The sequence below is a fragment of the Artemia franciscana genome, chromosome 1 (assembly GCF_032884065.1).
Source record: "Artemia franciscana chromosome 1, ASM3288406v1, whole genome shotgun sequence".
In the NCBI taxonomy this organism is placed as follows: Eukaryota; Metazoa; Arthropoda; class Branchiopoda; order Anostraca; family Artemiidae; genus Artemia; species Artemia franciscana.
This window is the reverse complement of record NC_088863.1, coordinates 33,590,362-33,606,312: the sequence shown is the minus strand read 5'-3', so window position 1 is coordinate 33,606,312 and position 15,951 is coordinate 33,590,362. Positions and strand designations below refer to the sequence as shown.

The 15,951-nt window shown below is 33.1% G+C and overlaps 1 protein-coding gene across 1 annotated transcript in view; it reads right to left on the bottom strand.

Annotated features, from left to right (window-relative positions):
- Nucleotides 1-15,951, bottom strand: part of LOC136028707 (muscle-specific protein 300 kDa-like) — a gene marked incomplete in the record, with an annotated part of 463,479 nt that overhangs the window by 203,278 nt on the left and 244,250 nt on the right. The window contains 6 exon segments of the mRNA XM_065706609.1: nt 2,306-2,485; nt 7,148-7,342; nt 8,664-8,777; nt 11,777-11,951; nt 14,159-14,310; nt 15,022-15,327. Coding sequence (XP_065562681.1) covers nt 2,306-2,485; nt 7,148-7,342; nt 8,664-8,777; nt 11,777-11,951; nt 14,159-14,310; nt 15,022-15,327 — 1,122 coding nt within the window.

Below are 15,951 nucleotides of genomic sequence, written 5' to 3'. Positions count from 1 at the left end.
GCACTTAAATGATAAAATTTCGTCAATAATAATCCCAAGGTACTTAACGGACTTTGACCGCTTAACAATTCCCTTCGGTGTAGCTATTTCCATAATCCAAGGATAATAATTTGGGGACCGTGAAAAGATAACAAAATTTGACTTATTTATATTTAGGTCAAGGCGGTTTATCTTCAACCAAAGACATGTCATAGTCATTGCTGCATTAATTGTTGAGGTAAGTTGTTGTTCAGTTGAGGCAACACACATCAATGTCGCATCATCAGCAAATAAGGGTGTAGTGATCCTGGTTCCCGAAGGTGCGGGATTCACTATATCCCCTATTCTAGAAGTAGTTGCAACAGCATTTGGCAGATCATTTATAAAAATCAAAAAAAGAGTAGGCCCTAACACAGAACCCTGGGGGATACCATATTTAACAAGACTCTTACTTGAAGAAAATCCATTAATGTGAACATAATGCTCTCTGTTTTGGAGATAATCACAAATCAAAGCTAAAGTAGCCCCTCTTAGTCCATAAAATTCACATTTTCGAAGTAGTAATTGGTGGTCAACAGTGTCAAATGCCTTAACCAAATCAAGAAACAGACCCGCTACTCTAAGCTTGTTATCAAGAGCTCCATTGATTATCGAAGTTATATATGATAATGCCATCTCTATGGTTCTCCCTTTCCTGAAGCCAAATTGAATTGGATTTAACAGATTATGCAGTTCCAAATGATCATAAACTCTAGTGTTAATACACTTTTCTAGCAGACGAGAAATAACAGGTAAGACTGAGATAGGCCGATAATTTCCAAATCATTCTTATTACCGCCTTTAAAAACAGGGGTAATCTTAGCAATTTTCAAGCAATCAGGAAACGTTCCCCATTTCAAGCACAAATTAATGAGAGAAGTAAGAATATCAGCATTAGCAACATAAGGAAACGCTATTTTTAACACCAGAAGATTGAGTGAATCACTACCTGCTGACGTATTTTTCATCCCAAAGATAATTTTCTCTACTTCATCACGAGAGAAAGGTCTCATATACATAGAAATATCAATTGGAGTCTTCATAAAAAACTCCAAGGGAGGATCATCATCAGAAGATACTATACGGGAAGATAAATCTACGCCAATATTGGCAAAATGTTTGGAAACAGTATTACATATCTCTTCGGGTTCCTTCGTTGATAGGCCATTCTGCATTACTACTTCATCGGGAATAATAGAGTTCTCTGTCGATATCACACTTTTAATTATTTTCCATGTTTTTACAGGGTTACCACAGGTCTCAGTGAATTTATTTACGAAATATTTTTTTTTGCATTTCTCAGTAATTTATTCAGGGCATTTCTATAATTTTTATAAATTCTTAAGCAGATCGGATCATTTCCATTATTTATGGAATTCTTATAAAGTTTATCTCTTTTATTAATACAGCGCAACAAGCTAGGCGACATCCATGGTTTCTTAGGATTATTTTCCTTGATGACGAACGAACCATTATGAATGTTTTTGTCACTAACAAAATTAGTTTATCGTAAAATCTTTGAAAACTCGTATTTATATCATCCGTAAGGTCTATTAAATTATTCCAATCAACTTCTGCAATTGCCTGCTTAAATTTTTGAAGGTTACTCTGGCTAAATACGTGCATTGAACTCTTAGGAATTATTGTTGCTGGCTTTTGGGGAATACAGAGATCAAATCTTGTTGAAATCCCAAAATGATCGGATACATCTGTAATAATAATTCTCGGAGCTGAAAAAAACAAATTTGAAAAAATATTGTCAATTAGCTTTGATGATGAGGTGGTTACTCGTGTGCAACAATTCAATCCTTAATTGAACAATTCAATCCTATTATAGAACGGTGAACCAATGGTCTTATGATTCTATCTAATTCTGCATTTCACTAATTTTATGAACAAGCTTTTTTTTTTAATGAGAAACTTCAGATGTAACTGATGGTAATTAATAATCAATTTTAAGTAATACTGTGCAATCGTGGAAATCAAAAATAACTAAATACTAATGGTAGCTTTGATAAGACATTCAATGCGATTTGTATTTTCATGTAAAGAGAAGCTACTAAATTTAGCCAGTAAACTAGAATACAAATAAATCTGAAAAATTTAAGAATATAATGAAGCTTAAAAGAGAAAAGAAACTAGGCATCGAAACTTATAAGCACAATCCAAATTGCGAAACAGTAACTAAGTAAATATTAAATAAAACTCAAAATTAATTCATGGACTGAAATTCATTCTGTTCATTCAACTATTAATTACCATATTCTTATAACATAAAGAAGCTCACCTGTAACTTCTTTTCTTCAAGCCACGATCTTATATTGTTTATTTGATCATTCAAGGAAGTCATTGTCACCGATATATTTTCCAAATATTCTTCGTTTTTTGATTTCTGCATTATGACTTGTCCACATTTATGGACTTTGTCTAGTTGTTCTGTCACACCCACTAGGTCAAATTGCAATTCCTGGAAAAAAAATATAAAGGAAATTAAAGAGTTTAAAATCATGCTAACAATAGGACATTCATTGCCAGATTCGTCACAAAAAGTAAATGTCAAAATTTATATAAATGTAAAATCAATAGTATCAAGTTCCAATCACTCTTAGTACCAAAAGAAAAAGAAGAAGATAACTGCATTTCTATGATACAGCAAACTACGAATGAATATAGTCCCAGAAGCTATAACAATTGTGCAACGCTAAATACCTAAAAAAAAAACAGACAAACGGGGAACATAAAGGGAGTATTTCATTGGGTTTTAATAAATGGTCCAAATAATGGCCCAGAGAGGACCCTAAACCTCCTTGAAAGAGGCACTGGCCTACCTCTGAAAATTGTAATGGCTTCTATAAAACGTTATGAATACATAGACTCAAAATCAATAACAACTTGTCCGCCGTCCATGTTCTTTTCAATATTCTAGCAAAAAAAAAATAAAAAATACAAGCATTAGAAATACGGTAAAAATAAATACTTCATAAAAAAAAACTTTTAAACCATTTTTTACAAATAGACTAAAAAAGGGAAAGTAAATTTTGTTGTTCCCGTTTTCAGTCAACTACATATTGATATCAGAATATTCACAGTTCTTTATTTAAGTAAAATGCGCACCACATTTAAATTAAGTTTAAAGTATGCATATCAAAAGTACTTTTTAGAACCGAAAAATATATTTTTTTCTTTTTAGTATTTGTAAAACGTGGTTCCAGTTTTTTTTTATAACTCTTGTCGGTGTTAAATTGTGTAAATTGTGCCTACTTAATTCTTCAATACATACTATATTTAGTATGCATTGAACATCCGGACACTGCTCCTACGTGAAAGTAGCTTAAAGGCAAGAACGCTTTTCCAATGAATGCTTGAAAACATGTGTTGACACCCACATCCGCAGTGGTGAAGGTACGCTTGGGCTAAAATTTCCTCAAACTTTTATAATTTTTCAGACTAAATTGTAGGATAATTATAAGTATTTTTGAGATTCAAATATTTCAGGATATCAAAATATTAGGTAAAGCAAAGCTGTATACAAATTTTGAGCCCAGTTGGATGATAGGAAGGGCTCACAATAAGCACCTAAAATTTTGAAAACAGAGTCAGTATGTTAAGTTAAACGTGGTAATAAGCTTGGTACATACAGAACAAGCATACAAACACTTATAACTTTGATTAGAAAATAATTTGATTGTCTCCAAATCAAGTAATATTTTAGTTTCGTCTACTGTCTAACAAATACTACAATACGTAACACGCTCTATCATCCATAGATCTCATGTCTTTAAGTACAAAAAAAGAAAATGAAAAGTTTCAAACAATTAAACCTAGGGGTTAATAGGATGAATTAGAGATGGTGTTTCACTTATTAGTGAACTAGCACATTTGTGACCCTGATTATTCTCAAACCAGTCACATTTCTATCATGACTCTGCATGTTCAAGTAAGTTTATGTAAAACATTAACTTTTACTCAAGATATCATCAGTCTGGTCATTCACCATGTTGCACTATTGCTAAGTCTCTTTTGTACTGTTGATATAAAATTTTACTACGTCGTTTACAGTGTTTAGGTATTAGAGGATCTCTTTTGAATTAGTTTGAGAGTTTTTTATTTGTAAAATCTGTTAGAGTCGTTTTAAATGATGTTGTTTCAAATCAGTTCCCAGTTAAATGTGGTGTTCCACAGGGTTGAGTCTTGGGCCCGGTCCTTTGTTTATTATATGTTGATAGCAAAAGATTTTACTTGCCAGATCCAAGTCAGGTTGTTTGCCGGTGATACTGTTATTAGTTTCTCTAATCATAATAAGGAGGTTTTATTGGTAAAAGTGAACAGTGTTTTGAACCAACTTTATATTTTTATAACCCTTAGCCTTTTATATGTTAATGTAAACGAAACGAATTTTATAGCGTACAGAAGAATAGCAACACCACCCTATTTTGCTGCAAAATTTTGCCGCGTACAAAAACCGCACAACAACATTTGTGTGCGCAATATCTTGGAATTTACTTGGATTGTCATTTGTCATGGAAATAACACAGTGATTTGGTTGCTTCAAAAGTGGCTAGAGCAGTTGGAATTATTAGAAGGCTGAAATATTTTCTGCCTAATAATTCTGGCTAATAATTCTTATTCAAATTTTATAAAACAAGGCAACAAGACTAATCGGAGGATATGTGAAAGAGGATAATGACATGTGTTCATGTTTTAAGAAGCAGAAGATTATAAAAGTAGGCCCGATAAGATATTATCAGGACCCTATTTTTGCTTGCGACTGTTGGAACGATGTATGCCCTGAAGTATTTCACTCACTCTATACAAGTAATGTGAACACACTTGGTAATAGTACGAGAAACGCAAAGGATTTTGTCATAGGGCACCGTAGCAGTACGCGGTATGATTTTACGATCCGATATTTAGGACCAAATGTATGGAATTCTCTTCCGCCAAGCATTAGGGCGGTAGAACACCAACAGCTTTTTAAAATTAAAATAAAAAGGTAAATTTTGGGTGGCAAGGTTCAAGCTCCATACTTCTCTTATTTTCCTGTGTAACTTTTCCGTTTCTTTTTTTTGACGACAGAGTTTGTTCTCTGGCTCTCTTTTTCATTTGTTTGTTTTGTTTTTGTTGTTAGTGTTGTGTTTTCGTAACTAGTTAATTCTTTAGTAGCCGCTCAACCCTAGTGCGTTTATAGTGTCTTGTTTAGAGCGACCACTGCTAATATTCATTTGCTGAAATATTTTAGCCATAAAAAATATATTAATCTATTCATCTATTAAATAAAAAAAACTAGTTTTTTTTAACTGAAAGTAAGGAGCGACATTAAAACTTAAAACGACCAGAAATTACTTCGTATATGAAAGAGGCTGCTTCCTCATTAACGCCTCGCTCTTTACGCTAAAGTTTGACTCTTTCTCTCAATTCTTCTTTTTAAAACAGTAAAAAACCTTAGCGTAAAGAGCGGGGCGTTGATGAGGAAGCAGCCTCTTTCATATACGAAGTAATTTCTGGTCGTTTTAAGTTTTAATGTCGCTCCTTACTTTCAGTTAAAAAAACTTGTTTTTTTTATTTAATTTCTGAACGTTTTTGAATCAATGCATGTTTTGATTTTGGCTCTCCGCAGAGGAATAATTAAAACAAAATTTGCATTTTTTTTTTTTGGCTAAATGGCTTTCTCATAATTTTGATCGAATGATTTTGAGAAAAAAAGAGCGGGGAGGAAGCCTAGTTGCCCTCCGGTTTTTTGGTTAATTAAAAAGGCAACTAGAATTTTTGATTTTTTACGAATATTTTTATTAGTAAAAGATTTACGTAACTTATAAATTAGCTTAAGTAAAGAACTTTTGTATTCTCATATTTTTATTACATATATGAGGGGGTTCCCCCCTTGTCAGATCCTCGCTCTTTACATTAAAGCTTAAATTTTGTCCCAATTCATTAAGAATGACCCCAGAATCACAAAAGCTATAGAATAAATAGTTGAAATTGCTAAAAATACTTTAGCGTAAAGAGCGAGGTATTAGGAGGAGGTGAGCCCCTCAAATGGGTAATAATTTCTGTTTGTTTTAAGTTTTAATGCTGCTCCTTACTTCCAGCTGAAAGAACTTTTTCATATTTATTTTTTCATTTTTTTTAAATAATGCTAGTAAATCCTGCGCTCCCTTCATGGAGATTTTCTTCCGCCATGACAAACTATCGATGAAAAGTTCCCCCAGCATATCCCCCTCTTCTCAACCCCTCCCCCAACCAGAAAAATCCTCCTGAAAACGCCTGTACACTTCCCAATAACCATTACTATATGTAAGCACTGGTCAAAGTTTGTAACTTGTTGCCCCTCCCACGGGGACTGTGGGGGAGTAAGTCGTCCCCAAAGACATAGTTATAAGGTTTTTCGACTACGCTGAATAAAATGGCTATCTCAGAATTTTGATTTGTTGACTTTGGTAAAATAATTAGCTTGGGAGGGGGCCTAGGTGCCCTCTAATTTTTTTGGTCACTTAAAAAGGGCACTAGAACTTTTCATTTCCGTTAAAATGAGCCCTCTTGCAACATTCTAGGACAACTGGGTCGATACGATCACCCCTGGGAAAAAGAAAAAAAAAACAAAAAAACAAAAAAAAACAAAAAAACAAATAAACACGCATCCGTGATCTGCCTTCTGGCAAAAAATACAAAATTCCACATTTTTGTAGATAGGAGCTTGAAACTTCTACGATAGGGTTCTCTGATACGGTGAATCTAATGGTGTGATTTTCGTAAAGATTCTATGACTTCTAGGGGGCGTTTCCCCCTATTTTCTAAAATAACGCAAATTTTCTCAGGCTCGTAACTTTTGATGAGTAAGACTAAACTTGATGAAACTTATATATTTAAAATCAGCATTAAAATTCGATTCTTTTGATGTATGTATTGGCATCTGGCAAATTCTATTTTTTAGAGTTTTGGTTACTATTGAGCCGGGTCGCTCCTTACTACAGTTCGTTACCACGAACTGTTTGATTATTATAGTATTTTGCTGAATTGTATTTTTTTTCTGACAAAACACTCAAAACTTGGTAATAAATTCGCTTAAATTTTGAGTTACTATTGACTGCACAGTTTCTGCTCATCCAAACTACATGTAAAAGACACTTACGTTCAAAAATTCTTTAAGTAAAAATGGCTCCAAGCTCTTTTCTCTCATGTTCTTTTCCGTTGTCTGCACCCAATTTTGGATTGAGTTAACACCCAGCAAATATTCATCACAAACAGCTCGTGCTTGGCGTGCCTCTGATTCCTTCTCTTCAATTTTCACGCGAATCTTCTCAGATAATAATTCAAGATCCCCTATCTACGGAAAGGTAAAACAAATAAATTTAAAACAAATGAAAAAGCTGGGGTATATACTTAGCAGTTGGATTGTTTGGTTATGTTTTAAATAATTACTAACTACATCCACGTCACACTAACTCGTAAGAATTCAGACTATCTATTTGAGTATGACAATTAAAAAGGCACAATTCAATACTTTTTATAAATGAGGATTTCACCCCTCCCACCTTCCCACTTAACACACTGGGTAAATTTATCTACTAAACATCACAGTATCTCAACTGATTCTCAACCTATTGAGAAGTTTATGGATTTTCTTAAACACGATAAGCCTTGTCTTCTCACTTCAAATAATAATGTAAGAAATTAGTGCGTCCGAAACTAAAATCGTTCCCAATAGTTTTGTAGGCATAAAAAGAAACTTATATAGCCAAACAGCCACAAAGTTGTTTTAGCTTCCGTATATTCACAATTTGTAACGAAAATATGTGCATATGTTTTGGATCATTTTGTTTATAACTAGTTTTAGTCATAGCGCATTCTAATTTTTGCAATACAAAGATTAGATGGTGCCACAAAGTCAATGAATTAATTAAGATTCTTAATATATGTACTACCTAGATTAAAATTAATACCTGGCATAGCCAAAACAAAGTTGAACTTCTATTTCTCCTAAAACAGGGAAACAATTTTGTTAATATTATGATCGTTATTTTTTTTTGTATTCGCTTGATAGATTGGTACCGGTCATGTTCTTGAAATATTATCGTTTTTTTTTCACCTCCTAGGCTATAGCTCTAATATGAATCCAGCCCAATGGCTCACCACCACTTTATGTATGAGGTAATGGGTTTTAAAATACGTATGAGAAGCAAATTGGGTGCAATGAATTACTTCTTGATAAAATATTTTAATTTTGAACCTTGAAAGATTAGTTTAGCAATTTCAAACAACTAGTTTTTTCTAGCTGGTGATTTACCAAAACCAGAATTTACTTCTTGCCAACTTAGAAAATTTGAATTTAATTTAGGGGCAGGTCCTATAAAACGTTACAAGTTAGACTCTCTCTGTTGTTCCAGATTCATTTGAGAAAGGCCTGTTACTACAAGCTGTGCTCCTTGCATTTTCGGTAAACATGCTAGCGGCAGGTTTTGGTTGTCCGGAATATTAATGAAATGCTTTCGTTTCAGTTTGGGGTCAGTCTGAAATAAACTAATTAATGAACTTCCAAGAATCGTACTTGACACGACCGTCAAATATAACTGACTGAGTGAGACCCCGCTAGTACACAAATTCAAGCTATTCATACTAGAGAAATACTAGAGAAGAAACTTGAGTACCTTCCGAAAAACTTCTGATGGCATGCTTTGCTCAAAACAGAAGTACTTTTGAGTCGTCTGGTCGGCTAGTCCTCGAACTGATTCCATAACTTGCGGCAGCTTTCCTTTGAATGCCTAGGGGATAAAAATATTGCTTAAAAATTCTGCCAATCAAAATAAAGGGAATCAAAGCTATGGCATGGTTGATATTTGGTTGGTAGCTAATTATAAATAGACTCAACTATATGCAGCTGGAAACACTAAATGAAAACACAGCTTAACCATTAAAATCCCAAGGAAACCTCGTTTCTTGTGTGCAATTAAATAAAAAAAACTAGTTTTTTTTAACTGAAAGTAAGGAGCGACATTAAGACTTAAAACAAACAGAAATTACTCCGTGTATGAAAGGGGTTGTTCCCTTCTCAACGCCCCGCTCTTTACGCTAAAGTTTGACTCTTTCTCTCAATTCTACTTTATTAAACAGTAAAAAAAATTAGCGTAAAGAGTGGGGCGTTGAGAAGGGAACAGTCCCTTTCATACACGGAGTAATTTCTGTTTGTTTTAAGTCTCAATGTCGCTCCTTAGTTTCAGTTAAAAAAAAACTAGTTTTTTTATTTAATTTCTGAACGTTTTTGAATTAATGCATGTTTGATTTTGGCTCTCCGCACATAAATTATTAAAATGCAATTTGCATATTAATTCTTTTTTTTTGGCTTAATGGCTCTCTTTTAGTTTTGATCAGACGATTTTGAGAAAAAAGGGGTGGGGGAGGAGGCCTAGTTGCCCTCCGATTTTTTGGTTACTTGAAAAGGCAACAAGAACTTTTAAATTTTAACGAACATTTTTATTAGTAAAAAATATACCACTGTAAAAAATATTTATTAGTAAAAAATATGTTTACATATTCAGTTAAATATGTAAAAAAATATTCAACTAAAAGTACTATTACTTTCAGTTGAAAAAACTTTTTCATATTTATTTTTTCATTATTTTATTTTATAATAATGCTAAAAAATCCTGCGCCCCCATCATTGAATTTCTATTCCCCCATAACAATATCCTCAAAGGAAAGATCCTCCCACATAGCCACCTTCCCTCACCCCCCCCCCCAACCAAAATAATCCCCCCTGAAAAACATCTGTATATTTCCCAATAACCATTACTGTATGTAAACACTGGTCAAAGTTTGTAACTGGCAGCCCCTCCCCTGAGGACTGTGGGGGGGGGGGGTAAGTCATACCACAGACATAGTTCTTATGGTTTTAGACTATTTTGAACAAAATGGCTATCTCAAAATTTTGATCCGTTGACTTTGGGAAAAAAATGAGCGTGAGAGGGGGCCTAGGTGCCCTCCAATTTTTTTGGTCACTTAAAAAGGGCACTAAAAATTTTCATTTCCGTTAGAATGAGCCATCTTGCGAAATTCTAGGACCACTTTGTCGATACAATGACCCCTGGGGAAAAGCAAAAAAAAAAACAGAAAAAAAAATAAATAAAATAAACACCCACTCGTGATCGGACTTCTGGCAAAAAATACGAAGTTCCACATTTTTGTAGATAGGACCTTGAAACTTTTACGGTAGGGTTCTCTGATACGTTGAATTCGATGGTGTGATTTTCGTTAAGGTTTTATGACTTTAAATGACGTTTCCCCCTAATTTCCAAAATAGGGCAAATTTTCTCAGGCTCGTAACTTTTGATGACAAAGACTAAATTTGATGAAACTTATATATTTAAAATCAGCATAAAAATCCAATTCTTTCGGATAGTATCAAAATTCCGTTTTTTTATAGTTTCGTTTACTATTGAGCCGGGTCGCTCCTTACTACAGTTCGTTACCACGAACTGTTTGAAACCGCCTGAAGTACAACATTCTATAAACACCAGCGATGGCAACTTCTTTCACAGAGAGCTCACTCTATTTTGGCGTCTACATTTACCCTCATCACGTATAAATTAACATATTTGTAATTGGGTATAATAGATTATTTTGTTTTCTAAACAGAAGTGGTAAAGTCAACTCTTGGTTAAGTTTACTTACTGGGGTTGAAACCGACATCCCCAGTAAATCTGGCCCCTCAGTCCACGTAGTCCCATAACTGTGGGCAATAATCCATAAATTTCAAGCAGATTTAAGTTCTTTCGTAAAAAGATCAGGAAAGAAGCATAAGCTCTGGAAAAACGATGTAAGCATTGACCTGGTACAATAAAATGCTAAGTTTAAGCCAAGGTATTCCATGGCTCTACTGCAGACAGGATCAGTAGGCAAACGAGCTAGGTATGTGGAGATTTGTGTCAATCTTGCATACTGACTCTTCGCAATGATAAGCTGAGTCTCGATTCAATTCAAAATAAGCTAAGACCCTACTCGGTGCTACAACTAAATAGGCCTGGACTAGGACTTTATTCCATTTAAATTGAAATCTTTTTTTTACAAAGAGAGGAGAATATTTTCTCAGCAAAAATTTTCATTTCAATTTCAATTCATTCAAAAGTATAGAAAATCATAATCAAGTCAAACTATCAAAACACTAATTAGCGGCTTCTGAATTAATATGTTTTGTTTTCAGTGAATCTCAAATGACACGCATTTCTTCAGCGTGGTTTCACCAAATCCTTCTTGAGAGAGTGTCTGTTCGTTTAAAGTTTAGCTTGACCATTTTTATTTCTGCCCCTTTTAGGTTTCGTTTAGTCATTCCCAGTAAATTATGTTCTTCAAGGTTCGGCTTATTACATGAATTTACTTCTGTCCGTTTTGTATTTTACTATAACTCATTAGTTCTCTTTAAAAAACAATTCTAAGGATTCTCTTAGATTATTAGTAAGCAATAGAGAAGCATGTCTTATCACCTATGCTTTGCATGATTTTCAAGAACTCACCAGCTCCCCCAAGAGAGAAAAATCAAAGTCACAAGAATTCAAGGAAACAAATACTGGTTTAGTTCAGAGGCACAGTGAGTAAATGCTCATCAAAGAAACCCCCCCTCCCCCTGAAAATTCAACATGTAAATCGACAGGTGTTCATTCCTGTGGATCAAGTAGAGTGACATTTCCGCTGCAACATTTAAAGTTTATTTAAAAAAAATACTTTCTCTTTTTTTATCAAAAAAAAGTCTCTACGCGAAAAATTTTACCTCTATTTGTCTATCTGCAATAGACGGCTCTGCATCGAAAGCATTAAGACTGCAGACTTCCAGTAATAATGATTCCATGTCCGTGAGTATTTTTGTCAAACTTCCTTCAAAGTTCTCCAGAGCCTCAATCTCAGTTTCAAACTTGTATTTCTTAGCTTCTAATAGCTGATTAAGTCTGTAAAAAGAGAGGAAATAAAACTTCCTACATAAAATGACTTGAACCGGATTTAAAACACTTTACTGAAAAATAAAAAGAAGTCAGAAAACTGCTATTTAACATTCTTGAAAGTTGAAAAATCTGCTAAAGGTTATTAAGTTATATATTTCTAGTCCATTTACGTACTTGTTAGTTTTGATAGAATTTACTTGCACTTTTTCAAAGGAATCCATTTAGATTTAGTTTTTAAAAAATGAAATTTTTCAAAGAAAAGTGAATAGCCATATTAAATACAAGGTGCACATATATACACAATATAAGACTATCTACACAATATAAGACTATACACAATTATATACACAATATAAGACTACACTGGCTATACATGACGTATGAAACCAAGAAAGGAAAGGATATAATAAATGAAAAATAAAACCAAATAGGTGAGAAAACGAGGATTTTGTCAGCCAGTAGCCAAATATGTAGACGAAAAACAAGCAAATATTTCGACAAGGCCAAAACGTCCTCAGTGCTCAAAAAAGAAAAAAAATTCGGTTTTAAATTTTGTTGTTGTTTTTTTCTCTCTTTTTTGAGCACTGAGGACGAATTGGCGGAGGTCCTTGTCGAAATATTTGCTTGTTTTCGTCTTCATATTTTGCTGCTGGCTGACAAAATCCTCGTTTTCTCACCTATTTGATTTTATCTTTCATTTATATGAAGAAATATATATTCTTAAAATATATAATATTCCTTTCTTGGTTTCATATGTCAATAGCCATATTAAACTCCAAGATGAGCATAAAGAAATTTATTCAATAATAACCCAAATTTAAGACACACATAAATTATCTCAACAAATAAATAGTCAATGCTACATCAAAAATTTTGTATTTGACATTTTTAAACTTCTCAAATAAGTGTCAAAATTCGATTGCCAAGCTGTTTTCAAAGGGAAGATCAGGAGGGCAAAACTTCAAAATGGTATAAGATACTTTTGGGTGTAAAAAGAAAGCCAAGAAGGAAGAAAGAAAGTACAGAATAACGGGAAAAAAACTCAAAAGACGAAAAAAATTTCAAATTCAAAGAATTTCCTTGGGAAAAAGAAGAAAGAATATATGACAGCATGCAAAAAATTTTGAACTGTGGAGTTCTGTAAAAACTATCCCTTCGTGATGAGCTTCGACACAGATAAGAAAGAAAAAAAGATAGCAAAGAATTATTTTTGCACACTTCATGGTAAAATCACATTCAAAGACCAAAAAACTACGTTAGATTATTAATAAAGTTTAGCTGCGAATAGTTGGTCTTAAATTGACAGAAATAGCAACAGAAAAACAGAATAACATCAGAGTTAACTATAATTATAGAAAAAAATTTATATTGATAAAATATATAATTGGAAAATTGACAAATCAGTATTTTACCGAAATCCTTTTGTAATTTTATCATGCATGTTAATATAGGTACTATTACACAGAAAATGCTCGTCAGGGACTGAGGTTTTACTTTCATTAAATATAGAAAGGTAATAGCATACAAATATTAAATTGTTTTACAGTCATTGTTTCTAGAAAAAAATCTGGAGCTCTGAAAAGTTAAATTAAAGAATGAATGGCGGTAAGCTCTGGTTCTAAACTGCATCTTTCTTTTCTTTATCCCACCAATTCACGCTTGACAGACTTTCGCTAACGAACCAAACGCCCCCCTCCTAAAAAAAATAATTGAAAAACTAGATTGAAATACATTTTTCACGCATTGCATATGTACAGACGATTTTTACCTAGATACCATCAAATTAGGAACCAAATTATAAATTCAGAAGATACTAATTAGAAAGACATTTTTTGTTCCTCCAAATGTTTGGAACGTAACTAATTCCTATTGACAAGAAAATTTTGGGGCATTTTAGAATAATTATTAGAAAGGTGCAACACAAATGAAAAAAAAATTGAGTCATATCAGGCTCATAAATGTCACAAAGAGAGTAGAATAGGCCGAAACTCATCTTTTATTCTTTTTTTCATATTTGTTCATCTACAATAGTTTGATTCTTTCTTCTTCTTCTTGAATATCCGCTTTTTATTATTGCAACATTAGTTTAATCTGACTCTCAGCTTTGGTATATTAATAGATATAAACAAATGAATTAATAAATAAATAAAATATAATTTTTTTTGTTCTTTGATGCTTAAAAAAAGAAAATAATTGGCAATTGGCAAACTTACTTTTTGTGTCGATCATTTAAACCGTCTAAATCTCCTTTCAAAGATAATAGCGCCACTTCAGACGAGGATTGAAGATGGTCAAATATGGGTTGCGACATAAGCTGGAGGTCCTTTTGATAGGACACCAATGAAGATACCTCATGTGATAGCTCCTGGACACAGAATATAAATCATTAAGACATACGAAGCGTTTAATGCAAAGATACATAAGAACATTTTAGTTTCGAACTAAAATGAATAGTATTATATAGGTTACTATACAATGAAAAAATGGTAGTATTTTGCTAAACCATGCTTCGAAGTGCCATTGATTACCATTACCTATAAAAGGCCAACTAACTTAATTCCCAAATTTGAAAATATTTTTAACTGTCTACTAAGGAACAAACGGTGATTAAAAACAATAGATTTCATATAAAATTAAAGTGTAGAGTTGATGCATTTTTTCATTTACTAGCAAAACAAATTTCAAAATTTTTCCTTTCTTCTCTCCCTACACCGAGAAATTCCCAATATTTTTCAGTATAAGATTTTAAAGGTAGAGATGGCGATGATGTTACGACCGAGACTTTTCAACTATTCCCAGGGGTGGAAACGAGAACAAGGGAGTTAAATAGATATGAAGGTAATGTGATGAATTGCTGTTATGAAAAAGGATATGTAGCGATTCTACCTTATTAATTAGGAATGTAATAGCATATCGGCATTTTTTAACATTGCTATTTTATCAGTATTTTTTATTTATTTAAGATTTACCAAAAATATTATCTTTTAATTGATTACAGCTGTCTAAAACTTTGAAATTAGTTGAAACAACACATTTTTAGTAGAAACCAGGAAAATTATTCCTATTACTATATTACCTTAACGTTATTAACTGCCTCCATTAGTTGTAATCTTGACCTTGATGATGGTTCCAAATTATGGGATTTTTCTTCTAACATGGCATATTTCTTAGACAACACTTTGCTTTTTTCAATAAGGGCGTCCCATTGTTCAGCGAGTGCTAAGAAATCCTCAATTTTTCTGCTTAGGTTATCTCTACTAGTCATCCATTCGGTTTCCAGGTCAGATTTGGTCTGCTCAAAGTACTGGCGACTAGTCAAATCACCAAACTGTTCAATAGCTTTGATTTTAGAAATGATATCGTTCAGCGTGAATTCAGTGTCCTGTAAAAAGGTGCATGTATTAGTTTATTCCCTTTGGATAGGGGGGAGGGGTGTTAGGTATGCTGTATTGATTTTTTTCAAAGTTTTCAAACTATTTCAAATCTTTTAAAACTGAAATGTCAAAACTGTGTTTTGACATTTCATTCTGGTTATAATGTAGACATTTTGTCATGGTTTTATTTCTGCAGCTAGGAATTCTCCAGGCCTCCCACTGGGTTTCCTTGACAATTCATTTAAGTTTTTTTTTTTTGCTAAAAATTGTGATCGAGATATGATTTCTTTTTTTTTCAAATAAGCACAAAAAATGGGATCCTAAAGCAGCTTGTCAAGACGAAGCTAAAATACAGTTAGATTTACTGCAAAGTAGGAGTTTCTTTCTTTTCTTTTTCTTTTTTTTTTTGGTTGAATAGTTGGTGTTTAATTTTCTTTTTAAAATAGAACACCCCCATAATTCCAAATTTTCGTTTCATAATACAATAGCTTTTTGTGGTGTATTTCAAGGTCCGTTCAGTATCAAAACTTTATTAATAATTAGCCATTAAGAATCCTTCATCATTATAAATGCATGGATTTCTACAAAAGCGCAGAGCTTCAGCATTGTGTAATAAACTTTGCCGTCAAAGA